Raw genomic sequence first — 27999 nt, 5'->3', positions numbered from 1 at the left:
AATTAGAAAGTTGGATTCAATTTTTGTGGATTTAAGTTATTTGAACTTTCTCGCATTGCAAAAATCTTAATCAAATTCGGTCTTTTCGAATATATCACAGTACAAACCAATTTTCAATACTGGTAAAAAATTAGTGTCAACTAAAAGTTACCAAAATGGCAGTTAGTATGTTAATTGCGGATCTTTATGCAAAATAAAAACTTTGTACCTGAATTGCAACGAACTGGAGTGAAATGGAAGTTTATTTTCTTTCTTTGAATTGGACTTGTGTTTTTAAATTGGACTCATGGTTTTACCGTTTTAAATTGTATCTACTCATTTTCGTCATAAATGCATAAAATCCGCTGTCTAGTTATCAGACACAATTGAAATCCTGCTATTAATATTATACAATTTTATATTTACAAATATTACAAAAGACATATTTAATTTTCCAGAAAATTAATTGATACAGTTTTCCATTGTCATGGAAACATGTTGGAATAACAATGAAAAGAAATATTCGTGTAACATCAAATATAATTCCTGTGCAGGAAGTTTGAAATTGAATTATTCTATGGACCATTTAGCAACAAGAACGTTGAAATATTTTCTCATTTAGAGTTACCGGCATGTAAAGTGCCCCGTGCACAGTCGTGACCACCGGGAAAACAGAAAGCATTTAAATTCGTTTAATTTTGCATTACAACTTCCCACTGCTTCTGACTGTTTCAAAGCTACAAACGGGCTCGTTTACTTGTTTACCTCAATTACCCTGTGGTATCGTGTTATTTTATTCAAATTTCAATTGCATCATATGAAATTACAAACTCTGTAAATAATTCACCGAATAATTTAATATAAATTCAACGTGTGTTATTATAACGTAATAAATTCAATGTTAGCACAATTTCATCCAGGAAACACTAAAGTTCGTCGAAATTAGAATATTTGAGATGAAACATTCGGAGTGGAAAGGTTAATTTCAAGTTGTATATTTAGAGTTCCGCGTTGCCGTTCTGTGAAATCGCGCGGGCGAAATGAATTCATTTTCCAAAAATTATGCATTAAACTTCGCCAACTGTGGGTAAACTTCTTAGCATCTCGGGGGCGTGCCCTTGAAGACACAAAGGTTCGACGAGGGTGTCAAGCAGCACAGTAGATCCAGTACCGTGTTAAGAACACCCCATTAGCCATTAGTGCTGTGAATGGCTTTTAGCAACCCTTTGCGCATTTCTGGCTGTCGTGAAGAACCTGGACCACCACCATGAAAACTGGCTTCCATGGGGGTACGTGATCCTGTGTCCCTTTTAAATATATGGGCTCTCTTGTCCGACCGCCGACCTTGTTCTCCTTCTTCCACCCCTGCACCCCTATGAGCTCTCTCTCTCTCTCTCATACTCGTACATTATTATTCTCTCCCTAGCCCGGCTACACATACGTGCCGGTTACTCCATTCTAGGCATACCCACTAGCGTTTGACAAAAATTCGTATCATCAACGCACAGGTCTACCACCCCTGACAAAAATTATTCGATCAACCAAATCAAGTGTCGAATTATTCATGCTTTCAATGTGGAAAATATTTCTGTCAACGATAAAGATAAATGCAATGATATAACGTGTGATATTTTATAAAGAAACTATTAATAAATTTTTTACTATACACAGAACGAAGACACTTTAAAAAGAAGACAAATTAGACACTGATTTAAGGGAGGGTTGGGCCTCGACCATGCAGAACATTTGTATAGTAATGCCTGTTCTCATCTTGTATCACGCTATTAAAATTTCCTTATAATTTTTCGTACAGGTAAACTTGTAAACTTATTATTTAATATTTGGTATAAAGCAAAACAAATTTGTTATTAATATTTTTCTATAATATCGTTACCCCTTTTTTTCATTTTTACTTTATTTTTTCATTTCATCAATCAATTCATTCATCAACGAATTCACATCATATCAATCAATTTTATTTTTTTCATTTTTACCACTTTTTTTCATTCATGTATTTACCTTTTACTGTTACTAATAGAAATTCGTTCAACACAATCACATTCATAATTTTGATCGAATATTTTCTGTTAGGGGTAACTATGTGCAATATCATTTTGCCATGGGGATTGATAAGAGTGCAAATAGTAGGAGTGCGTTATATTTATTTAACCTCTACTGTCCCATCGGATCGGAACTTAATTATTTTAGACATTTAATTGTCTGAATGTGACAAGTAATATGTTTAACAAATAAGATGATATTTTCCATGATCCAGACAGTTGGAAAACAATCGATAGAAATCAACCCTCTCGGATTTCGCAAATCCCAACTAAATTCTGTGCACTCCGTATGTAAACGCCTAGATGCATTCTCGAGTCTAGACAAATAATTGCACCGGTCACACATGCAGGGGATGACGCGAGCAACCGGAGCAATGTGCCGAAAATGTTTGAACTTATTGCACCTAGCTCCGAATGGCGCTGCAGACGTGTCGGTGCATTTTGGGTGCCGCGTCTCATCGGCTTGCATCTGGAAAAGTGTACTCTATTCGCGCTGGAATACACACGCGCCGCGAAACTCTGTTAGGTTGGCGGACGAGCACAACTGATAGCGACGCGTGTATTCGTGTATAGTGTTATAGTGTATTCGTGTAGAGCGTATAGGATACACGCGTATCGCGTGGCTGCCGGCGCATACACAGTCGACGATATTACCTACATCCACGACGCTCGTGAGGGGTAGGTAGTCCGCTGCGAGATGGGGTGGCACCCCATAGTTTATACTTTACTCTCAACTCCCACGTTTCCAGAGCGGCCATGGCCAGATGTGCACGCCGATTTACCGTGGTTCTCATCGCACACGCGAACCGTGAACAATGACCGTACTCGAACGAAAGTGAAACAGGACCGGTTCGCTCGAGTCCTGTTGCGAAATACGCTGCGAACGAAACGACTGTCTTAGATTTTTTCAGACTCCCGCCACATAATCCTGTTTTGACACGTGCACCCCTTACGCTATGATTTATCTCACTGTTACGGGAATTAAAAGCTGCCTGGACAAGTTTCTTCCGCTTACCAGAGTTGGGCATCAGTCAATTAGAATTTTAACCAAGATTGATTGATTAATGTGTACGATTGAAAAGGCTAATCATTGAAGAATGTACGATTGATTCAATCGATTCATGAAGTTAATCGTCAATCTTTGATTAAAAAAAGGAATCATCGAAAAATCGGAGACTGATTTAATCAATTGTTGAAGTTAATCGCCACACGGTCTATCCATAAATTGTAATAAGGAGGGAGAGAGAGAGACGGAGAGCGGAGATGGAGAATTGACAGAAATATATCTCAACAAAAACTCAGTTTACATTTTTTTCAGTATGCATACAGTTTTGATTCCGTATTTCATTTCGAAATTTCAGCAGTTAATCATTAATCAATTATCCGATTGACGATTACAATTGAAAAGAATGCAATCGTTAACCGCAATTAACGACTAAAGTAGGAGTTTAATTGTTAATTGTAATTAACGATTGAAGTAGAAATTTATTCGTCAATCGTTGATTGAATTCGTGTACATGGTGTAAAGAAATTATAACAACAATGTTTTTATTGCATCTTATTCTACTTATCACAAGGATAAAAAGTACAAAAGAAATCACAATATTAATTTCAAGGTGAAAAGGTCAATAATTTTTTCTATTGCGTTTCATTCAGGGACCATAACTTTATAACCAAGAAGAAAAAAAGTCATAGAAGAACAAGTATTTCATCGACTAAAATCGTATTGGTTACAAATAAGGATTATAAGTAACCGAAATTTTTTCTCTTATTGACAAATGTTATCTTTGAGAGAAATTCATTTCGATCACTTATAACAGTTATCGATCAGAGAAATTTATTTCGATCGCTCATAACAGTTATCGATGGGAGAAGTTTATTTCAGTCACTCAACAGTTATCAATGAGAGAAATTTATTTCGATCGCGCTCATAACAGTTATCAATGAGAGAAGTTCATTCGACCGCTCATAATATTGATGAAAGAAATTTGTACAACTTCCAAATGGTAAACAATCAATTATTTCATAAATTTTTTATTCGTAAAATTAATTACTAAAATCAAAATTTAATGTGACAAACAAACAGGTTTTGTGTTGGTCTTATGGTCTGTTAATTCGTCTTGTTGTACGAAACCTTCTCAATGAATTTCACAGGCATGTTCCATCCGAAAAAGAGTAGACAACTCAATAATTAAATAAGCAACCAAAATTAATTTTCTCATCAATAGTTATTATGAACAAGTGAAAAGAAATTCGATCATCGATAACTGTTATGAGCGACCGAAATAAATTACTCCCATCAATATCTGTTATGAGCGATAGAAATAAATTTCTCTCATTGATAACTGTGTGTTAAGAGCGATCGAAATTAACTTCTCGCATCGATAACTGCTTTGAACAATCGGAACAGTTTTTCTTCATCGATAACAGTTATCGAGGAGGGTCCAATTTTTTGGACTCCAATAACTGTTATTTGTAACCAAAAAGTATAAAAATCGATATTTTTTAATCATTTTGTTCTTCGAATTCTTTTCTTTATATTTTGTGTACCTTATCTTAAATTTCAATAACAATCAACTTTTCCTTAATGATTTTTATCGTAGTAGATTTTAGAATGACTGTTATTTTTGGTCCCTGGTTTCATTCTAATCATCAAAGGGTTAATATTCTCGCAAGCACAGGTGTGCTCATCGCTCATGTTTACATGTTTGAGAACCACTGCGTGGTTTCGGGGGGATACAGTTCTCTTGTCCATATCGTGGCTGTATCAACGCCCGTGTGTTGCAAGCGGCTGGGTACAGAATGTGTTTCGGTTCGAAATAGACTTCCACGTCCTATAACGTGTTCATAATACAGGGTGTCTCAAAATTAGGTCCGGAGCCGAAAATGGGAGGTTCCTGAGATCATTTCAAGCGACATTTTCCTTTGAAAAAATGTCGTCCGCGGCTTCGTTAACGAGTTATTAACGAAAAACACGGACCAATCAGAGCGCGAGCTAGACGCGTGCAGCCCGGCGCGCCGGCAGCCGAGTGTCGGTGGCACGCCGCGATGTCGTAACGAACAAAAGTTTCTCGATGATGTGAATCCTCGCCAATTTCGATAAGCTTTGGATATGTTGTCAATACCATGATTCTGAACAACATTTCCTTTTACAGTTTCTGTCGATCGGCTTTAGTTTACGACATTATTGTAAAAATTTGTAATTGTAAATCGATCGATGTACTATTTCCTATCCGATTTCGATAATCTTTGGATATGTTGTCAATACCATAATTCTGAACAACATTTCCCTTTACAGTTTCTGTCGATCAGCTTTAGTTTACGATATTATTGTAAAAAATTTGTAATTGTAAATCGATCGATGTATTATTTCCTATCCGATTTCGATAATTTTTGGATATGTTGTCAATACCATGATTCTGAACAACATTTCCCTTTACAGTTTCTGCCGATCGGCTTTAGTTTACGATATTATTATAAAAATTTGTAATTGTAAATCAATTGATGTACTATTTCCTGTCCGATTTCGATAAGCTTTGGGTATGTTGTCAAGACCATGATTCTGAACAACATTTCCCTTGACGGTTTTTGTCGATCGGCTTTAGTTTACGATATTATTGTAAAAATTTGTAATTGTAAATCGATCGATGTACATACTATCTCCTCGCCGATGTCGATGAGCTTCATTTCAAAGGAAAAAGATATTTAAAACATCGAATTTATAACATATTTCAAAGTCATCGAAATCGGTGAGAACCCACATCATCGACAACTTTACCCGAACGATAGAAGAAGCACAAACTTATTGAATCAAAAACTCACTTATTCAGCCGTAAATCCATTTGACTACCACATACAACCACCACACTTTTACATAATTGTTGAACTCGTAGCACACTTTTATAACTCGTATCGATATCGAACGAAATTACTTACTCCGACGCGGAAAGAGTTCGATGCTCTTTGCGATGCCGCGCGAAACTGTGCTCTCCCAGCGTACAATGTATTCGATGAAGGCGTCGTTTAAAACAAATGAAATCGTTCCCAAGGAGATATTGATTTTTCGAGAATCATATGATTCTCGAAAACACCGATTCGAAGATTATGTAAAAGTGTGGTGGTTGTATGTGGTAGTCAAATGGATTTACGGCTGAATAAGTGAGTTTTTAATTCAATAAGTTTGTGCTTCTTCTATCGTTCGGGTAAAGTTGCCGATGATGTGGGTCCTCACCGATTTCGATGACTTTGAAATATGTTATAAATTCGATGTTTTAAATATCTTTTTCCTTTGAAATGAAGCTCATCGACATCGGCGAGGAGATAGTATGTACATCGATCGATTTACAATTACAAATTTTTACAATAATATCGTAAACTAAAGCCGATCGACAAAAACCGTCAAGGGAAATGTTGTTCAGAATCATGGTCTTGACAACATATCCAAAGCTTATCGAAATCGGACAGGAAATAATACATCGATTGATTTACAATTACAAATTTTTACAATAATATCGTAAACTAAAGCCGATCGGCAGAAACTGTAAAGGGAAATGTTGTTCAGAATCATGGTATTGACAACATATCCAAAGCTTATCGAAATCGGACAGGAAATAGTACATCGATTGATTTACAATTACAAATTTTTACAATAATATCGTAAACTAAAGCCGATCGACAGAAACTGTAAAGGGAAATGTTGTTCAGAATTATGGTATTGACAACATATCCAAAGATTATCGAAATCGGATAGGAAATAGTACATCGATCGATTTACAATTACAAATTTTTACAATAATGTCGTAAACTAAAGCCGATCGACAGAAACTGTAAAGGGAAATGTTGTTCAGAATCATGGTATTGACAACATATCCAAAGCTTATCGAAATTGGCGAGGAATCACATCATCGAGAAACTTTTGTTCGTTACGACATCGCGGCGTGCCACCGACACTCGGCTGCCGGCGCGCCGGGCTGCACGCGTCTAGCTCGCGCTCTGATTGGTCCGTGTTTTTCGTTAATAACTCGTTAACGAAGCCGCGGCCGACATTTTTTCAAAGGAAAATGTCGCTTGAAATGATCTCAGGAACCTCCCATTTTCGGCTCCGGACCTAATTTTGAGACACCCTGTATATGTACGAGCATGCATAAGGGCGCGTACGTGCGTAGACAAGTCGTCCCGTCGTTTGTGGTTTATGATATTATTTTAGGAGTGCTACGGATTTCTTCTTTTTCTCCCGCTACCCTTTGAGTCACATCGAGTAGAGATAGAAAGCCTAAACGACTAACCATACGCGTCTAGGTCATGGTCTGAATCTTGATATGCATATTGATATATTCAGTACGCTGACGTCTCTATACGCGCGGGTGCACTTAAATAAATTAATTTCCTAAATTGAGAAAATATGTGACCTAACCGCTCATTAACCTTTAGTTACTCGCATGGGGTCATGGTAATTTCGATGTGTGTCTTCATGAATGCCTAATTCCTGTCAAACTTCCTGTCAAAAACTGTTAATAGAGACCTATCTAATGTAAATTAATAAATAATTAGTTAGGTATTATTACTTTTAATAAAAAGTGTCCATTCTCCAAGCTCTGAGGTATTATAGTTATATTTAACATTAGTAGACTGCGGATCTTTATGCAAACTAAAATTTTCTCACCTGAATTGCAACAAACTGGAGCAAAATAGAAATTTATTTTCTTCCCTATCATGTTTAGTAGGTTGAAAATAATATAATAGTATGTGTGTTTAAATTTTCCTAATGTTTTTACTATTTTAAATTACACCTCCTCATGTTTGTCATAAATGCATCAACTCCGCAGTGTAAACATTAGTAAGCGGTAAACATGCCTAATCTGCAATTCCTCGTAAAATCTGGAAAAGTATAGTTTTGAGATTAATTGGCAATTATTACCACAATATATAGATAAACACAAAATTTGTTATAAAGATCCGCTATACCACAGAAACCTTTTTCTTAGCATACCTACTTATGTTATGTTTTCAAAATCAAAATATAATAGTTATTAATTATATTGATAATCTACGGTTGTTACGAAGGTATATTCGATGAATGTTAATTAACATGCATACGTCAGCACCTTGCAGATATAGTGAAACAGATAATAAATAAATATTTTATAAAACTGTACAAACAGAAATATGAAGATCTTCCTATGGAGAAGTAGATGAAGTATACTGAAATTATACTGTTTGTTTAATTATTATCTTATTACTCTTGTTCGTAACAATACCAAACTTTTACCTATAAAATTGAAATCCCTCTTTTATGCAGTATTTTTCTTATGCTTTCATCCAATTGCAAGTTATAATTGGTTTATTGTTCGTCGAACGAACGATGAAATATTTTCGAATGTAATTGTAAAAATACATGTTTCTGCTATCTCTTTACGAGATTCGCTGTGTACGTTGAATACTTTTAATTAACGCAAGGATAGAACGTGTTTACCTTTAGATACCATTTGGCGGTATAGCGAATCGATTCACTGATGCGACCAGTCCATTTGAATTAGGGCCGAATTATTCAGTACAGCCCCTCCGGGAAATCTTTCCCCAGAAATCATCGTTTTCATAAACCGGAATACTGTAGCGAGCTCGCATGCAGTGACAGCTTAACTTCCGCATCCCCGTAAGCTCGATAAATTTTATGGCCGCTCCGTATCCGAGTGCTGGAACCCTAGCAACGACTCTCGTAACCCTCTTCCCTCTTTCTTGGGGTAGAAAAGTTGCAGCTGCTTCTCTCCTCCGATATGAAGCTCTGCTCTTGATTTTCGTTGCGTTTCGTCATGAGAAATATCGTCGGGGTCATTCCATGTCAAATGTATCACTTTTTGGACGCGACGCGCGACGCCTGGGACTTTGGTTCAATTGAAATATGCTGGCAAGTGATGCAGTCAATGTGAAACAAACAATAAGGTGGAGATAAGTCAAATTTTTTCAAATTTCTGATCTTTTTATTAACAGAAATGTGATGTATATGTAATAATTACAATTACTTTGAATAAAATCTTAACATTATTCCCCACTAATGTTAAAACTTTCTATGAAATTATTTTTACACCTAACAATTTTTTAAGTTTTCTTCAAAAAGCTTCCTGATTTTGCTATTACTAGACTGCGGAACAAACAATAAGGTGGAGATAAGTCAACTTTTTTTACATTTCTGATATTTTCATTGACAGAAATTTGAGGTATTGGGTTGGAAAATAAGTTCATTCGGTTTTTTAGAGTGGAATAAATCACAAAAACCGAACGAACTTATCTACCAACCCAATATGTATGTAATAATTAACATTCAAATTTACTGTCAATGGAATCTTAATATTATTTCCCACTAATATTAAAATTTTCTACGAAATTATTCTTACTCCCAACAATTTTTTAAAAGTTTTCTTCAAAAAGCTTCCTGACTTTGCTATTACATACTAGACTGCGGATCTTTAAGCAATTATGGCTCTCGAAAATTGCCAAAAACTGCTAGGATATAAAATATGTACAAGGATGTAAATGTATATTGATGTAAATTATGACTGCAGGCAGTTACAAGTTAGCGAAAAATATGGTTACGCGGCTTTCCAGCTCACAAACACTCATCCCGTGGTTGGTAACGTCTCTGGAATCTCGTAAGCATTCAGCTGAGAAAAGAAAGAGACAAGTAAAACACGAGAGCTTGTCAACGGGTGAAGTACGCGTGTAACTTCTCCCCCAATTTATCAAGTTATAATTAAGCAACAACACTACAAGCGGGAAGTAGCGGAATGCTTTTTCAAGAGAAAAAGTTCGAATGACGTTTGCAGCATTCAAAATATTTTAAAGCGATGTGCTTCTCGTTTTATTTTCAATCTGTAGAAATGCACGACTGAATTTGTGCTTTAGACACAAATTGAATAAGTTCGTATCTCAATTAAAAATGTAAACAGAAATGGTGTTCATGGTTGGTTTAACGTATCATTTTTACAGCTAGTTAAGCGTATATTTTTACCTTAAAAAAGAGAATGATTATAACATTAAGATTGACTATCTATTTATTTCATTTACGGAGCAATTAGATAGGACACAAACCGCTTCCGGACAAAACAATTTTTCCCTGGAAACGAGTTCCCAACTTTTAACGTTTCAGTAATAAAAATTCTCAGTTCTATCTTTTCGATGGTGGATCAGGGCAGAGGAAGGAGTGAGGAGAAAAAATGCAATGTAATAAATACAATAGACCAAATGAAACAAATTGGCAGACGCGCACGCGTCTATTTATTTCAATTACGGAGGAATTAGATAGGATAAACCGCTTCCGGACAAAACAATTTTTCCCTGGAAACGAATCCCCAAGTTGGGGTGAGCTTACTGTAAGCTTTGTAATCCTGCAGGAATCTCCAAAGAGACACCTCGGAGAGCGAAAGAAGAAAAAAGAAGGCAAAAAGAGGTTTCGTATTCGTCAGCACCGATATAAACTACCTCCTTCATTCGTAGAATGTTAGAAAGAGAGAAAGTGGAAGACGAAGATACATAGAGAGAGGGTTAAAGGCGAACAAAGATGGCAGAAAGGTCGGCGAAAGAAGGAGAAAAAGTGAAACAGAAGAGGAGCGCCAAGAAAGACAACAAGAGAAAATTGAACTGCGGAGCACACGTAAGACTTGCACCCGGTCTTTAACCCCGAAGCATCCGAGGAATCAGTGGTTCTCACTATCTCTAATAGGGTTTTAATGTGCTCGTATCGAGTCAACAAGGGCTGTTTGGTTGGGTCGTAAACAATACTGAAAATTCGATTCCGAAATTCACAAATATTTTCAACAGCTGCAAACGTGTTCTATACAAGATTTGGAAATTGGAAAATTAATTTCTGTAGACTAGAAGAGTGCACTATTATATTATTTTTAAAATAGACAAATTCTAGAAATATTGAATTGAAGTTTGAATTAGCTGAAGTTTCAAATCGTATTTACGTGACACTAATTAAATACAATTATTATGTATATATACAACAACATATTTAAATTAATTTTTACTTTCTCGTTACTGCAGAATCGTTTGCAGAAGCAACTCGTTATTTCCTTTTGTTTATTACCTCTCTATTTTATTGTTATTAAAATCATTTGAATTTTTCTATTTACATAAAAATCTTTCAGATATTTTGTGGTGCACGACACAAAACTATATCGTTAAAATAAACATACGGTTAACAGTTAACGTTGTCATAATTATTTCCAAATTATCATTTTAAAATATAGTAATACATGTATATTGATATTATCCTTCATAACCCGAAAGATGTCGTTTGCCATCATCAAATGAAATTTATTTTTAATTAAGCAGTTTTATTACATAGAATTTCATGTATTCTGACAGTATTGTTGAAATTAAATTTAGATGTTAACCCTTTGCACTTGGAGCTATTTCATCTTGAAAATTAATTTCTTCCGACCTAGAATAATTCCATTCTGTATAATTTTTCTCATTTTATGAATATGGAATTAGTATAATACCTCGTATTATACTAATATAATATTTAAATATGTTTAATAATTGGTTAGACCCCAACATATTCACTTATGTAAAATGTAAACACTATTTTGAATAATGGTGCAACAATTTTTAGTGGTGACTCTTTCACTCTCTGCGAGGCTACGGCCTTCTATGCGTTTCTAATCTCCCCACCTTCTTCCCACACTCCACCGAAGCTTGGTCAAGAGGACCCAGGAGTGGGGAGAGGAGTTGCCTGTGGCTCGCGAGCCGCAAGTTGCCAAGACCTGCTTTAAAGTACAGTTTCTGAACACTTTTTCCTCCGGAGTCTCTTTACATATTCCAAGATCTTAAAAGTAATTTTCCTCTATTCTTTCATACTCGTTTCGTTTCCCTCTGCTTCATTCACTAGGAATTCGTTGTGTTTCTACGGAAGGAGAAAGAAATTAATTAAATGCAACCCTCGCGGCGAAACAGGATTTTTTTTAAAACAGAGAACCGCTGACTGGTTTCTCTAAAAAACCCTTAAATCTTTCTCTTTCTTTCTCGCATGACCCCCGCTTTCGCGATCGTTCGAGTTAAAAATACTATACTTGCTCGTGCTTCTACGGGCTCGACAGAGGTTTTGAGAATTGCCCCTCGGTGCGCCAGGGATGAAAGGGTTGAAATGGTGTCAGGTTCGAGGCCAAGTTTTTCCAATGAACTGGAACGATTTAATTATCATGCCAACTCGATGTCTCGTGTGTTCTTCCGTCGGTGAAAAAGTCTCTTGTGTACGGTACTTGAAACGAAAGCATTTACTCCTTTGTAACAGTAATTTTTATCACATTTATATTGTAATGCCATGAAACAATATATATCCGATATATTTTGTACCCGATACGTTTATTCGAATAACACGCACGTTCGTTGCAAACCTTCTACATATACCGTTACCCTTTCGCTTGCATAGACGATGGTAACGGTATTAGTACAACTAATAACAAATCACGAGACGAAATAGCGTGCTACGTGAAAGAAGCACGCATGGAGAAGCCGGTGAACTATTACAGCTCGGCAGCCAGGTTCCATGATAAGAATGCATCTTTCACTTGAGGGAACCGATGAATACCCTCGTAATATTTTTTGAAAAAGAAACCATGACAAACTGCTACAAGGCTGGACGTGTAAAAAAATGTCAAAGTGAAAGGATACTTGGAAGGAGGAAACGGGCTTAGGTGCGTACAGTGCAGGTGAAATAAGCGCCACTATGGTAGGAGGAACTGCGAGGATCGAGACGATGGATCCAGGTGGATCGTAACTTTGCTATCATTAACGGTGCTCTCGATAGCTTAGGTGATTTATGCAGTTGAGCATAAATAGGTAGACTGCGGGATCTTCATGCATTTGCGATGTTGTGAAACTTTGCAGCGTTCTACAGGTTATAAGAAAGAGGATTAATTCAAATTCAATACGGCTTCTTTTTGTTTCGTGTCTATCGAAACCGTGGCGGAAACTGCTCCAATATTTCATTGTAGAAAGTTCGGCAGTTTGGATATAAGAATATTATTAGATTATGTAATTAAATAAACCGCACACTTTGTATTAATTGACTCAACGGAGTTTATTCAAAAACGAGGAAAATTACGATTTGAGGATCGTGAGGATCATTCGGGCTAGAAAATTGAACGATACTATGAACAAACAATCAACGGTTTCATAAACAAACTGAGATAAACAGGTATTGAATCGATCGTTGCTTGTGTGGAATAATAGATTAATTTTGTTTCTCAAATCATATTTCAACAAATACACCTAGTCATTATATAGAATGTCCCAAAAATGTTGTACTTCCTTGAAAGTATTCCTGACGATTCCTGTGGTCGTTTGAAGCATCTCTTTCTTTTTCGAAAATGTTCTCCGAGGCTTCGTTAAAAATAATACAACAATATTTCTAAATTCTGTAAATCTTTTCATTGTTTTATATTCGATTCATTTCTTTTTCTTATAAATCTTTAATGAAAAAGGAGATGCCTAAACGAAACCTCTGTGAACATTTTTGCAAAGGAAAACAGTTACTTCAGATGAACTCAGGATCCACGCCTTCCAAGGAAGCACACCGTTTTTGAGACCTCCGGTATAAGATTGCAGATACGAAACTATGTTCAAATGAATCTTGCCGCTTATTCGATATGCAGTCTAGCCACGATCGGCAAGGATCATTTGATCATCGTCGTCCGCGTGAATAGAGGGTACAGACACAATGCATACTCCCGGGCTATACGAACTGTAATATATTATACCGAGATCCCTATTATAGAGGAAAGATAGACAGACAAGGCGGATGAGAAATGAAGTGGCATAAGTGAATAACGCTAGCACTACGATCGTACGTTTCAGAGGGCTCTTTATTTTCTTGAGTATGCCGTGGGAATACGTCCACTAAAAATTCGGATGGTGTTCATTAATTTTTCAACGTGTGTGCGTGCATTTTTCACGTATCTCTGGGGCGCCCCGTTTTGTTCACTTTTTTCGTACTACAGTGCATAGAAGTCATTCATTATTAAACTGCGGATGTTCACACAATTTTAAAATTTTTATAGTATTTTTATATTAAATTTTTATATTAAAATCCTATTTTTAATGGGAACAGCCTTTGTAGATCTGAAGCAAATAAAAATCTTACTATATTCTATCGAATTTTATATTCTAGCATTTTTTGGAAATATTCATAAGCTATAAATGCATAAAGATCCTCATTCATTATGCAAACGTATACGGAAATGTAGAAATTGTACCTCTTAATTTTTACTTAAAATTTAGGTATTCTTCCGTTCAGTGATTTTTCCGACGTCACTATTCCAGCTTAAAGCCACATCTTATGCCGTGGTTGTTACGTTTCGTATTTTACTTATGATTTTTGTTGGCGAAAAATGTGAACGTAAAATAATTTCAGTCTTTTCTATTTGTGAACCGAATATCTTGTTTTGATGTCGTAAGTAAATGTTCCGGAGCGATTCTAAAATATTTGTAACAAAACATACGAGTTTTATATTTATTTTATATTAAATTTTTTATACTAAAATTATTGGTAATTTTTAACGAGATAGTATATGTATACAACGAGATAAGTATTATGTATATCGTTTTCTTCATATTATTATTAGTAGCCAGCGGATCTTTATGCAAAATAAACATTTTCTACCTGAATTGCAACAAACGGGAGCGGAATAGAAATTTATTTTCTTTCTTAATATGGTTAATAGGTTAAATATAATATAACAGTACTTTCAAATTCTCCTAATGTTGTTACTGTTTTAAATTACACCCACTCATTTTTTTTTACATAAATGCATAAAATCCGCTGTCTAATTATTAGTAACGTGAATATTCAAAGTGGACAAAGTTATTGCCCCGCCCGGTATAAATTTACAAAATGTCCTAGCTTTTTCACGTTTAGTGTGTTTGAATAAACGCATGTCGCCCTATCGATAACGCATGCGTGAATCCTGCTGACGCGGATTTCACCCCTTTGTCCCGTGGATCGTTTGTTATGCAGACTCCTCCATTTTTTATCGAAGTGAAATCTTGATGGCCATTCGCTTGACGAGCGCATATCGTGAAAAATAATGTTCCCAAAAATTACGTTAAGTCAATGCATTCAATATATTATTGTCTAGAGATTTATATGTTTACATAAAGTACGCTAAATAGAGCACTCGGTCAGATTTTCTATTTTTCGACACAGGCCACAGTGGTCCGAGAACGCGATTTTACTGGCCAAAAGCCAATTTTCGAAGTTCAAACTTTTGAAAAACTTTTTTGCCTATAAAGTGACAATACTTCAAACCATCCAAATCCAAAATATTATCCATTTCAGACAATTGTGTAACCGGGAGTAACGTTCTAAAGACAAAGTTCTGAAATTCAAAGTGAAACTAATTATTCAGGTTTGAATAAATGTTTTATATATATTAATAGGCGTGTTTTCATTATTTAATTAGTTTCCCAGCATTATTTAATCCATGTACAAATGCCGCAATATTATTAACAATTTAAACTTTGGGAAGGTTTTTAAAAAAATGTTTAAGAGTGTTAAGCATCAGACTTGTTTTATATGAAATTTTAAACAATTTCGAATAAGAGCATATAAATTTTAGGTGCCGACTGCTGTCGGCTTGTAGTTTATACGATAATTAAGACATAAATACTCGCGGTATTTTTGCGTGATACGGAATCAATTGATCATGAAGACGTTTCAGATGAAGAGAAATTCGATTTACCGATGTTGAAGTATTTGGATAATTTAGAATTAGCATGGGAAATATCTAATTAATATATACAAATTTATTACGTTGAAAAATGTCGATATTAGTTCTTATAGATTACTTATCAGTGACCTCGAAAACATCCGACTACCAACTTTTAGGAAGTTTCAATGGCATTTTGACTTTTGGCCAGTAAAATCGTGTTCTCCATCTCACCGCTGCGCAGCCGTGCGTGCGTTAAGCCCGAACAGATTGAACAAAGCAGCAAGCATTAAAATCTGGCTGCGTCGTCGGAGAAGCGAAACCAAGGTTCGACGACTGTATCAGATCTGTTCCCGCCTCGACGCGTCTCTTTGTGCCGATTGAAAACTCGCAGGAATGGCTCCTCCGTGTCTTCTATGGAAGAGATTCGCCGCGACTTCCACCCTCGGCAATTGCGAACCCTTCCTCCCCCTGGTTTCGCGCCCTTAACCTTTTGCAAACCGCCCTCGGCCCTCCCCCGCCCGCCTGAATACGTATCGCAACGCCCGGTGCTCAGGTATGTAGCCGAACTTGAAGTACCACCAGCAGAGAATGCGTCTCGAAACGCACGAATTGCTAGTGCGCTTCTGCACATGAAAATGAACGTTCGTGTTCACATAGAATTCACCGTGTTATCGGTACTGATCGAACTGCGCGTGCACACGCATTATAATTTGCATCTGATTGATCCGAATCCCGTATGCGATTACAGCGAAGTTGAAGAAAGGAAGGAATCGAGAGAGAAATTCTTCATTTGTTATTTTTATAGAAGTTTCAATTTATTTTTCTTTTCATACTTATATGTTTTTTCGTATTTATTTTTTATGGTTGTTATAAGTATTGTTATTATTCTAATAATGTTTAGTTACGTATTTAGAGGAAGTACGAAATGAAAATTATAGTTTACAATTACTTTCTAATGATAAGATGACAACAAATCATATCGCTGCTCCGGAAGTATAATGACGCAAGTGTAGAATTTTATAAAATTGACTTTATTGTGTTGGCGGGCTCTCAAAAATGCATTTACATCGAAAATCATATGAAAAATCATTTAAATCGACATAATGTAAATCGAGGCTGGTATTTATTATTTCATGAATTGAAATAACTTAAAAGTTGCAATAATAACCCACGATGTCTATCAACTGCTCTCGTAGAAGAATTAAACTGAATCTTCAATTTTTGCAGTTGTGTCATTACACTTCCGGAGCAGCGATATGGTATTAGTATCATCATAAATATATCTTCGTTTCTTTTAAAATAATTATTGGAATGAAGATGATATTATATGGCAAGTTCAAATGAAGGTATTTTTGCAATATTTAACGTAATTGTACAGTAAATCCTCTATCGACGCAAAAGCCTCGGGGAGGATCGTTTGTATCGATCGTAGAAGGACACTATTGTTTTTGAGCTTCAAAGGCCGAGCCGAAAGTAGAGAAGGATAGCGCATGTAAAGGGAGACCGCGCGCGGCCGAAGCGCGACTGCGACTCTCCGCGTCTCTTTCTTTCCCACACGTTGTCCTTCCTTGCGCCCGAATCGTTCATCGTCAATTAATCGTACGGGCCTCTGAACTGTGCCGACGACTGCGACTCTCCGCGTCGCATTAATAGTGGTTCACACCGATATATCCGAGCCGAGATCGGATTACTGCAGTGGAGGGGATATTTTTTTGCGTCCATCGTGTAGCACCTTTTTGCGTCGATAGAGGATTCGCTGTACACGTATATTATTTATATAAACGTATATTTAGCCCCTGTGTGTTGCGATTGATTCGCAAGCTTTTTATTTCGCATGAGGATTCAAAGTCTAACCATCAATTACAATTGTTACAAGAATGGTCCGCCGTCCGAAGGTTAATTAGTCATTAATAAAAATTAGTCGTGAAACTGACTGGTGGTGGTTTCATTGCACGGAAACGCGATTTCCGCGCGTCTGTTTCCTTTTCACCGTTAACACGCGACGCACGTATTAACCGGTGTTCCGGTACATTTATAAAGATTTACACCTGTATGAGAATACCTGGGCTTCACGTGGCAATGTTGCTCACCCCTCGCACCGGTTGCAGCAGTGCGCAGCCCCGCGTGCATTTATCGCGACCGAACAAAGACGCACCGCGAATCAGAACCCTTACATTGCGGGGGATTCGAAGGGAAATGAAATGTCAGACGCGGAAATCAGTTTGACGCCGGTGCAGCTCGCATCGATACGCGGCTCCACGACGACCGAAAAAAAAATATTTTCTTAATCTGTCGAGATCTAAAATGTATACGTTCGGGAGGTAACCACCGGGCATTCTGCAGCATTATAATGTTGGCCTCGACGTGAAAGCGTGAAATCAGGTGTGTATGAAGTGTTTGTACTTCAATTTTATTGATCGATGTACCGGGTGGCTCGTGGCAAAACGTACTTCGGCTGTGCACCGTGCAAAACTGAACTCACTGCTTCTTCTTTAAGTCGTTAACGTGTAATTATTTTCAACCCTATGCGTCGACCAAAGCTTTAAATGAATTTTCCATTGCGATTTATTTGATTTTCTCCTGTATGCCTCGTAATCTTCGTATAAACAGTTTTAGTACGCCTTCAATAATTTTGAATGACAACAATCTGCTTCATTTAAGCACAAACACAATACACAATGAAAATTGTAGCCTTAGTTTTTGAGATAATGAATAGAATTTCATTAAATGTCTAAATACAGCTCGTTGATTTGAATATATGATTAAGAAATTATTTATCATTGTAATTACTAGACTGTGGATGTCTATGCATTTTCCAATTTTTGTCGACAAATTTTAAGAGAGTGGAATTAAATAAAATTCTATTTTTAATGGGAACAGCGTTTGTAGACCCAAAATAAATGAAAATTATACAAAATTTTATCGAATTTTATATTCTAGCCTTTTTTGAACATTTTCATAAGCCACAAATGCATAAAGATCCGCAGTCTAGTAATTACTAATATATCTTCGATATCGAAAATATTTCCATTAACGATAAAAGTAAATGTAGGGATAAAACTTTGCATATACAATAAAGAAAAAATTAATATAAAAAGTAATATGTTGGCTTTCTGTGTCTGTGACTTTGAATGATCTCGAATAATCATAGTCTCTGAAGTCCCAATGATAGGGACTATCATCGTAGGTGTTTAAAATGGGTTGGTCCCGTTTAAAAAAATGAAGGTGACCATGAGATTTCTAAAAAACAATAATTATTTTTACGGGATAAGCCTTACCGAACCATTCGCCTTGTCCCTAATAAATTCGACATATCTTTAAAATTGACAAAAATATTTGAGGTGCAAACGTTAGGTGACACCCTGTATATGTATTTTGTACTCGGCTGCGTTCTTTCATTTATATTATATTTTCCACGGAGGCTTGAAAAACTTAACATTGATTTTTCATACAAAACACGCGTGTGATTCGATTACATTTTCCACGATCACGTTTCCCATAAATGTACGATATCAGAACTGGTGTACCATCAATGTACCATCAGAAATCACAAAAATTGTAACTCGTTCCGAAATACGATTCTTTTTGCATGCGAAATTCAATAGGTACAAAAGGCTACCCAGTGATGCCCGCTGTCTTTTTTTTTTTAAGTTGGCGTATCAAATTCGGGATGCGCCATGATCAAACGATTCAATGCGTCTGTCTGGTCAAAGCGACATATGCACATTGCCACAAATAAAACATTTACATTTTCCAGCCACGGGAATATTCGACCGTGTCTGTAAAATGCACGACACGGATAGTGTATCGTTGCCGGAATTGTGGCAGCCAAATGAAACGGCGGGAATAAAAATTTTCTCTTTGGATACGTTGATAGTCGAGTGTGTCGCGTCCTGGGACTTGCATCCTCCTTGTGTCATATGCTAAACTCGATTTTACGAGTGTGAATGGAATTGTTTCCATGTCGTGACATCGAATGATCGTGTTTCTATAAACGGTTGGCGACCACTGACACGTACTCGTTCAATTTCAATGTCAGTATGCTATTGTCAACGCTGTCCAACCTTGAGATGGTGACAGTAACATATGGCCCCCTATGAAACGGAGAATAATATCCGATAAAATTGCAACTTTATACAGGCTGATCGGTAACTGCTGATACAACTGGGAAAGGGGGTGGCTCTTCATGAAAAAAATAATTCAGAAATGTAGGATTCGTTTTCGAGAAAATCGGGTTGGAAAATTTAACAGATTTGGGATACAAATGATAAGTACGATAACTTATTGCATTTTAATATAAGCGTGGTTGTTAAAAAGTTTTTTTATATATTTATTTTCTACTTTTTAGTCTTTTTTAAATGGAACGCAAGATATATTTCGTAATATTGGTATGGAGTAGTCAGATATAGGAACGCAAGATATGGAAATACGCGAGAAAAAATGATGGGATGACTCTGAGAGACGACGGGGTCTTGATGGAGTCCGAAATGGAACTGAATGAACGGAACACCACACTAACAATGAGCTCCTTCGGTGCGAAGTGGGTCAGTGGAGTGGGGATGAGTCGGAGTGGGAACGCGTAGTGGAGTAGGGAGCGCTGACGCGCGGAGTGGGGATCGCTGAACACGATGACGTACCACCGAGCGTCAGGCGGCGAGGTGTGTCGGTTAATATTTAAATATTTTTTTCTCCTAGACGCAGTTTTTAAAAAATTTTGTTTTTTAATATTGCATTGTCATCCAGCTGTGATCTATGTTTAAAGTTTCAAGTCTCTAGCTCATCGAGGAAGTGGTTTAAAATTCGATTACAAGATTTGACACATACAACGACAACGACATCATCGACAACTCGACAAGCTAATATAAGCGTGGTAAAAAGAGAGTCAAGTGGTATAGTCAAATTTAAAAAAAGAAAGTTATTCTGATTTGTAGTGTACGATCATTCTTGTCGGTATAGCAAAATGTCCGCGCATTAGGGTATTCGGATGCGGACTCCGGCGTGCTTAAAAAGAAATTACTGTGTCATTGACATCCGGCAAGTGTAACGTTTACCAATATGTGAAAAGCGTAAGGGTAGGGGGGGGTGCGCAGTGGCGCAAGGAAGCGCAGGTATACGGAAACACGTACACAAACCGTCCATGGTAGGCGAGCCACGACGAAGCGGATGAAAAGGTAGACACATAGAGAAAATACTGCAGGGCAAGGGCCAGAACTCTTTGAACCCTCGCTCTGTGTTTTCCCTGGTACTCTTTCTCTCGCTTCTTCCGCGCCGCTCTGCACCTACGTTCCTCTCTTTCTTGCTTTTTTTCCGCCGGTGCTCCAGTGGTACCTCTCGACCGTCTACGGTTTTACTGGTTATACCAGGAGCCAACGACGCCGTCGTGCTGCATTTCCATTATCGAATTCCTCGCAGTCGTTCGTCGCCCACAGTCGTTTATGGTCGCGTGAGAGGGTGACATGTTCTGCGTAAGATTTATCCGCGAGAGGAGCCACGAGGAAACCTGCGACTGTCATCGAGCGGAGATCGAAGGTAGAGCTTCTTCGAGTGGTCCTTTTGTTTCCACCCCCTCCCGATCTTGCTCGACTTCCATTCATTTCGATTACATCGCGTTGTCCGCTTATCCCCGTTCCTCCATTTACACTTTTCCTTGTTATCCCCCGTACTTCGTTGTTCTCTTCAACCCCGATCAAATACATCTGTCCACTCCGCGCGTAGATCCTGCCGCCTGCCTGGCCGATAGGGTCTTTCATTTCCTCCATTCGTTTCCCCTAGATCAGTGCTCGGCAAACTGCGGCTCGCGAGTCGCGCGCGCGGCTCCTTGGTTACTTGAGTGCGGCTCTTCCACAAATGACCTGTGTTTCAAATCAATTTATTTTATTTTAATTTAACAGTATTTTAATAGAATTTTCAATCAGCCAGTGTGTTATATCTAGACAGCGGATCTTTATGCAAATTAAACATTTTCCACCTGAATTTCAACAAGCTGGAGTGAAATAGAAATTGATTTTCTTTCGTAATACGTTTAATAGGTTGAAATTGTATTGTAATTTAATAATATTTTAATAGAATTTTCAATCACACACACACACAGCCCCAGTGATATACAGTGAAAATAAACATTTTCCACCTGGATCTCAACAAGCTGCAGTGAAGTAAAAATTAATTTTTTTTCGTAATATGTTCAATAGGTTGAAATTTTATTTTAATTTAATGATATGTTAATAGAATTTTCAATCTGCCAGTGCGTTATATCTAGACAGCTGATCTTTATGCAAATTAAACATTTTCCACCTGGATTTCAACAAGCTGGAGTGAAATAGAAATTGATTTGCTTTTGTAATATGTTTAATAGGTTGAAAATAATGTAACAGTATTTTTAAATTCTTCTAACATTTTTACTGTTTCAAAATGCACCTACTCATTTTTGTCACAAATGCATAAAATCCGCTGTCCAGTTACATATATCTAAATTCAAATAAAGAGCAATTTCTACTTCCGGGGTTCTTGGATTTGAAATTCAAAATAGGATAGAATTTAGAATTTGATTCTTTCTCAAATAGAGTCAGTGTTTTCAGTGTATGTGTAACTCCTTGTTCTTTTTTTCTACGGCGAAACGAATGTTCTTCTACAACAAAATTAGATACTTATGCTATTTTACGAGACAGATGTGTACGTTTACATTCCTGACCGTGTATCACAGTTCTTATTTTCCTGGGGAAAAGGATGCTTCCGCTGCATCGGCGACCGTGGAGAAATAGAAACTGGCGCCAAGGTTTATTTCTCTTGCCTTGCGACTGTCACATGTTTTCTTGTTCCTTTTTACGTCCTCTTCTAGATCTCTCCCTTGAAACACGAACAGACTACTCCCGGTTTCGCGCCTCAATTCGCTCTTGTACCACTGTTTTCTGCGACGAGTTTCGCGCGACGTATTACTTTTTACTAGTCAGAGGAAAATTTTACGATGGCCCTGTTGTACACAGTCGTTCCACGGCGGTTCTCTGTTCCCTTCGTTCCTATCAGTTTTGTGCGGTTCCAGACCGTTGGTTTCCATGTAGTCCATATTTGTGTTGCTCGTCTTCGTAATATTTTCAACCTCACAGACAACTATAATTTAAAAATCGTCTAACAAAATTTTTCCACCGTCAGTTTTAATTTTTGCTTTAGCTTCAGCAAAATCTACAATTCTATTTTGTGTGCTTTCAGACCGTTGGTTTTAATGTATTCAATATTTGTGTTGCCCATCTTCGTAACTTTTTAACCTTACAGACAACTAACATTTTTAAATCGTCTAACAAAATTAATTTTTCAAGATCGCTTTTAATTTTTGTTTTAGAAAAATCTACACAATTCTATAAATTGTATAAATATGCATCTATTAAAAACATTTTATTTTGCATAATAATCCACAATGTGAGGAAGATTGGCAATTTTGTTTGCCTCGCCAACGAGAATACGTTCTCATTGAATTGCACAAATTTATCCAGGATAAATATTTATTTTTACGTATTTTAATCTTATTGCACAATAAGTTTTGTTCCACAATAAAACGTACATCTGCAGTAATAGGTACATTTACCCTAGGTACCTTTTATTCATAATAGTAGATAAATCTGACGTAAGTCAGTCATGCATCGTACACTGAGAAAGAAATCCTGTCGAAACAAAAAAAAATATATGTTGATTCAATAAGATGTACTATTGAATAGTGCCAATATCATATGAACTTATTTTAATATTTAATACTATTGAATTTCAATAGCAAAACTCATTTCCGCCAATCATATAAGCGAATAGCTTGACATCAATGTTTCCAAAAAAATAAGATATGGCCTCAAACCAATTCCAGTATAAATCAATACATTTCTCAAATTTTTTTAACAACATATCTGATTGAAGGAAAAAGAGAAATATTACGAATAATAATGTACGGTATTGAATCGAATAATATTTTCAATCATTTCATGATTAGGGATTGCAATCCCGCGATGCGGGATCCCGCGTCATTAGTCCAGTCAACGAAAAATCGTAGAGGAAAATGGAAGGAACACAATTTTCAACTTTGGGACTTTGTTTGGACTAGTTAGGAGGTAAACATACTAAAAGTCCCCACTCCTAGGAGGTGAGCGGGTGCAGGGGGCACGTAGAAGATCCCTTTTTTGGTTTTCCGCTTATATTTCGGAAACTATGTGCCCCCTGCACCCCGCTCACCTCCTAGGAGTGGGGACTTTTAGTATGTTTACCTCCTAACTAGTCCAAACAAAGTCCCAAAATTAAAAATTGTGTTCCTTCCATTTTCCTCTACGATTTTTCGTTGACTGGACTAATGACGCGGGATCCCGCATCGCGGGATTGCAATCCCTATTCATGATAGACAATTCAAATACATCACGATTTGCTTCTAAATTTCATACTATTGAAAAGAATACATTGATATTCATCGAAGTACAAAAATTACAATAACACGCGTGTTATTGAAGTAACTACTTTTTTTTTCTCAGTGTAGGGTCCAACCACAAAATTAACTTTTTAAAATACTTAGTCCTCCGAGTCCTGGAAAATGGGTCAGTCCCGAGAATCGAGAGATCGAATACCCCGAGAGCCGGTAACGCCCGATTAGATCACGGTTGTCAGCATCAGTGTTGCGCTACGAGTGGTTTGTTTTAATCTGCGTCAGTGGCATCGCGCGGATACGCATAAGCACGCGTGTCGTCTATGCGTCAAGACGTCCTGAAAAGAACACGCGTCGTCGACACGTGTACGTGACAGTGGCAAGAGGGGTTGGTTCGTTGAAAAACAGGAGCTTCCACAGTGCGATAGCCTGGTAGAGGGGCGAGCAAAGAGAGGACAAATAAGGGAATCTAGGGGAAAAAAAGGGAGAGATCGCAATTTGTTGAACCGTGCTGCGAAACGAGACAACGGAGTGACGGCGGACCTCGTCGAGGTTGGAAAAAAATCCGCAGCCTGTGTTACGTCACCCCGTTGATGAAAGTGCGCGTTTCGTTTTCCTTCGTTTTTCTTTTTTTTTTATTTTGCCACGGCGCGCGATACGAGTTCCGACGATGTTTTATCAATGCCGAATCGAGCACGGTGCCCGATAGAATTTGAATAATTCGTCGACAATTACTTGGCGCCCGTCAACGACCGAATCGATGGACGTCGAATTTGTTTGGCGTCTTCCTCGATATTCAGCTTTCAATTAGCTTAATTGAAAATTATTCTGCCGTCGGATCGGGTTTTCCATTCGCTCGTATAATATTACGTGTAGAAATAAATTCTTCATTCTCGAGTAAAATTTTAGCGGACGTCAATCAAACAAAGTTTGATCATTGAAATATTCCCCATTATTGGTGTGTACATCATCAAGTAAAATATTGTTGAATTGAAAAAATAACATTTAAAAAGAACCATTTGATACCATCCAAATTACACGTGAAAAATGTGTTGCTTCGTCCAAATTAAAGAAGATATTCTCTCATACCGAATAGTGAGACACCCTGTACAATCTATCGTTGAAAATTCTATGGTCGCGTAGCAACAATGGAATCAAAAAGTTCTCCTGCCTCTCCGGCAATACTAATTGCAGACCCTTTCACGTACGTTTCTTCATACGCAAACATTCCACTTATCGCATGCTCACATCTGAAAACTCTTACACGCGGAATTAACGGCGAGCGATATCGTTTAAAGAGATCTCGTTTCTGGTTTACCCCTTGAGCCGTGCATTCGTTTCGATCTTTTCGATTGGACAGCGCATTCGCTTTGGCCCTTTTCAACCTTCCTGTTCCCTTTTCGGCAGTTTTTAGACCAGCCCTTCCTGGCCCATACACTTCGAGCAGCTCCTTCCCCGATTGTTCTTCGTCCTCGTTTCGTCGATCGCATCCCCCCCTCTTCCAAACCAAAAATTCGTCGGCGATAAAAATAAAACTCTCGAAAAGAGCTTCCAAAGAAAGAAAAAGGGATTTTTTTAAAGACGTATCCTGGACATTCACGGCTGCTTTCAATGCAGTCCTCCAACCTCTCGCGCTTCCTTTCAATTCACCGGGGCAAAGACGAATAACCTCTTTCTTCGACTTATCGATTCCTCGAGATTTTCAATCGACCGACAGACGGTAATGATTCTTAACTTTCACAGCTTTATAGGGAAAAATTACGTGACGCTTAGAACGGAGTCTATGACTTCCACTGAATCTATTTGCAAGTCAATCCTCCATTCTAATGATATTCCCGCAATTAGCAACGTTCAGAGGAAAATGAAGAAAACGTTTTCTATTGTGCCGTTGCTATAAGAGTATTTTCCTCGAAGGAAGAAATAAAGAGGATCACTTTTACGAGATTACTTTTGTTACCACCTTCTTTGTATTCCATTAACAAATGACAGGGAGAGTGAGAACAAATAATTACAATTAAATATTACTAATCAAAGTCTGCAGATTTTATGGTGAAATATGAATACTAAATAATAGTATTATTTTGCAGCGCTTCACATATCATATAAATATATTATTTATATTAAACATATATCGATATTATTATCATAGTACATCGGTTTATCCAAAGAATTATCACTATTCCTCTAAATTAATATCTAGACTGCGGATCTTTATGCATTTATAGCAAAATTGACAAGGTGAAATTCAAAATTGTTGAAGAATTTTAACAATCGAAGGTGTCAATATATGTATAATTTCTCCTGTATTAAAATCATCATGGATAATAACTTAAAAAATTAAGAAACAACATTCAATTTAGTTTCTATTTCTTACAATCGATGCAGACAATTTTTATTTTGCACAAAGACTCGCAGTCTATTAATAACTAACTAATTGTCACTATTTCTCCAAATTAATTTGTTTGAATTAATATCCACAATTTTGTTAAAAGTCTCGTGAATTGTGAAGAGCTAGAAAATTAATTTATGAACATTTATGAAGTTATGAACTAAAAATTTTTAATTTTTATCAGACGTAAATACATCTTAAAACTGTAATTTTCATTATGGTAATTTTAGTTCAGTTTAACGGTGATATTACTTCTGACCTCGTGTGATCTTGGAGGTTACTATGTCCAATACGAATGAATTCGTTTTGGCACACGCTTTTCATATGATATAAGAAAATGCATAGCATTCCATTTACAAAATTGAAGGTCACCTCCATTTCTAAAAAATAATACAGGTAAAAAAGTACAGACACCATTACATTGCTTGCAGGAAATAGTATAACGTTTCCTCTTTTACTTTTTTCGAAAAAAACGCTGGCAACTCTACACTACACTAGCAAACATTTATTTTGCATTACAGTAGTTATTTCATTGAATAAAAATTTATTTACGTTGGAGTCATACAGAGTTCCATGTAAACAGTCCCGTAGAAAATGGTGTCGGAGTAACAGAAGGAATAAAATAAACACTGGTTATATAAAAATGTTGTATTCGTTGGAAATTATTGGCCGTTCTTAACGAAAAGCAAGCAACAAATCGGTTGATACAAAATTAATGCACATCTCGCCCACTCGTAGACGCTGGAGGTATGCTGATAGCGCTCGTTTCAGTGAAATTTCATTGTGCAATAACTAAATTCGCAGCTTTATCCTGATCCCTTGGGGTGGAGAATCTTTATTCAGCCTAACGAGATATTATCGTCGCAGTGTGAGTAAAGAGCTTCGCAAAGCTTTGATCCGGATTTTCCGATTTCCGCCCTCGGCTGCGTATTTCCTCCAGCTTCCATTACTCCAGCCTCGCAGTTGATTTTGGGGGAGCCTGGAAGACGAGCTTGAAAATCCGCAGAACGATATTTCCGATACGGTTAGTAGCCAGGATATGCTCTCCCTTAACTGTATAATCTGCGCCCGACCAGCGGACTTGGGGTGGTCCACACGGCTTTTTCCCTTTCCCCAATATCGAATGCTGCTCTCGCTGCGTACCAGCTTCCTTTTCCTGCATTCTTCGACCCGTGGTATTAAGCATATTTATGCCAGATATTCTATGCGGCGAATAAACTAGCCGTGAACTACGCGTTTTACGCGAATTTGCCAGTAAAATCACCCCATCCGGTATTTCACGCGGTATACATTGCCTTTCCACTTGAACCCACCTATACCACCGACAAAAAAGAATATTCTAGTAGAAGAATCGGGCACTATTTCAAATACAATGTTTTATAAAACTTAATTGAAATATCTGTTTCCTTGATCTCGATCGATAATTTGTTAATAACGTATATTAATGTTCTCAGTGCACTGGTTCGATCT

The 27999-nt window shown here is 37.1% G+C and overlaps 1 protein-coding gene across 11 annotated transcripts in view; it reads left to right on the top strand.

Moving 5' to 3' along the window:
* Positions 1-27999, top strand: part of Sick (sickie) — a 375431-nt gene that overhangs the window by 187992 nt on the left and 159440 nt on the right. The window contains exon 1 of one of the 11 annotated variants that reach the window (XM_076447154.1): positions 18186-21280. The exons of the other annotated variants lie outside the window; for them this stretch is intronic. Within the exon in view, the coding sequence (XP_076303269.1) occupies positions 21208-21280 (73 nt within the window). The 5' untranslated portion in view covers positions 18186-21207. Of the gene's footprint in view, positions 1-18185; positions 21281-27999 lie in introns of those variants that run through there. 11 annotated transcript variants of the gene reach the window in all.

This window comes from Lasioglossum baleicum, chromosome 1, assembly GCF_051020765.1.
Source record: "Lasioglossum baleicum chromosome 1, iyLasBale1, whole genome shotgun sequence".
Taxonomy (NCBI): Eukaryota; Metazoa; Arthropoda; class Insecta; order Hymenoptera; family Halictidae; genus Lasioglossum; species Lasioglossum baleicum.
This window is presented reverse-complemented; position numbering and strand designations above follow the sequence as displayed.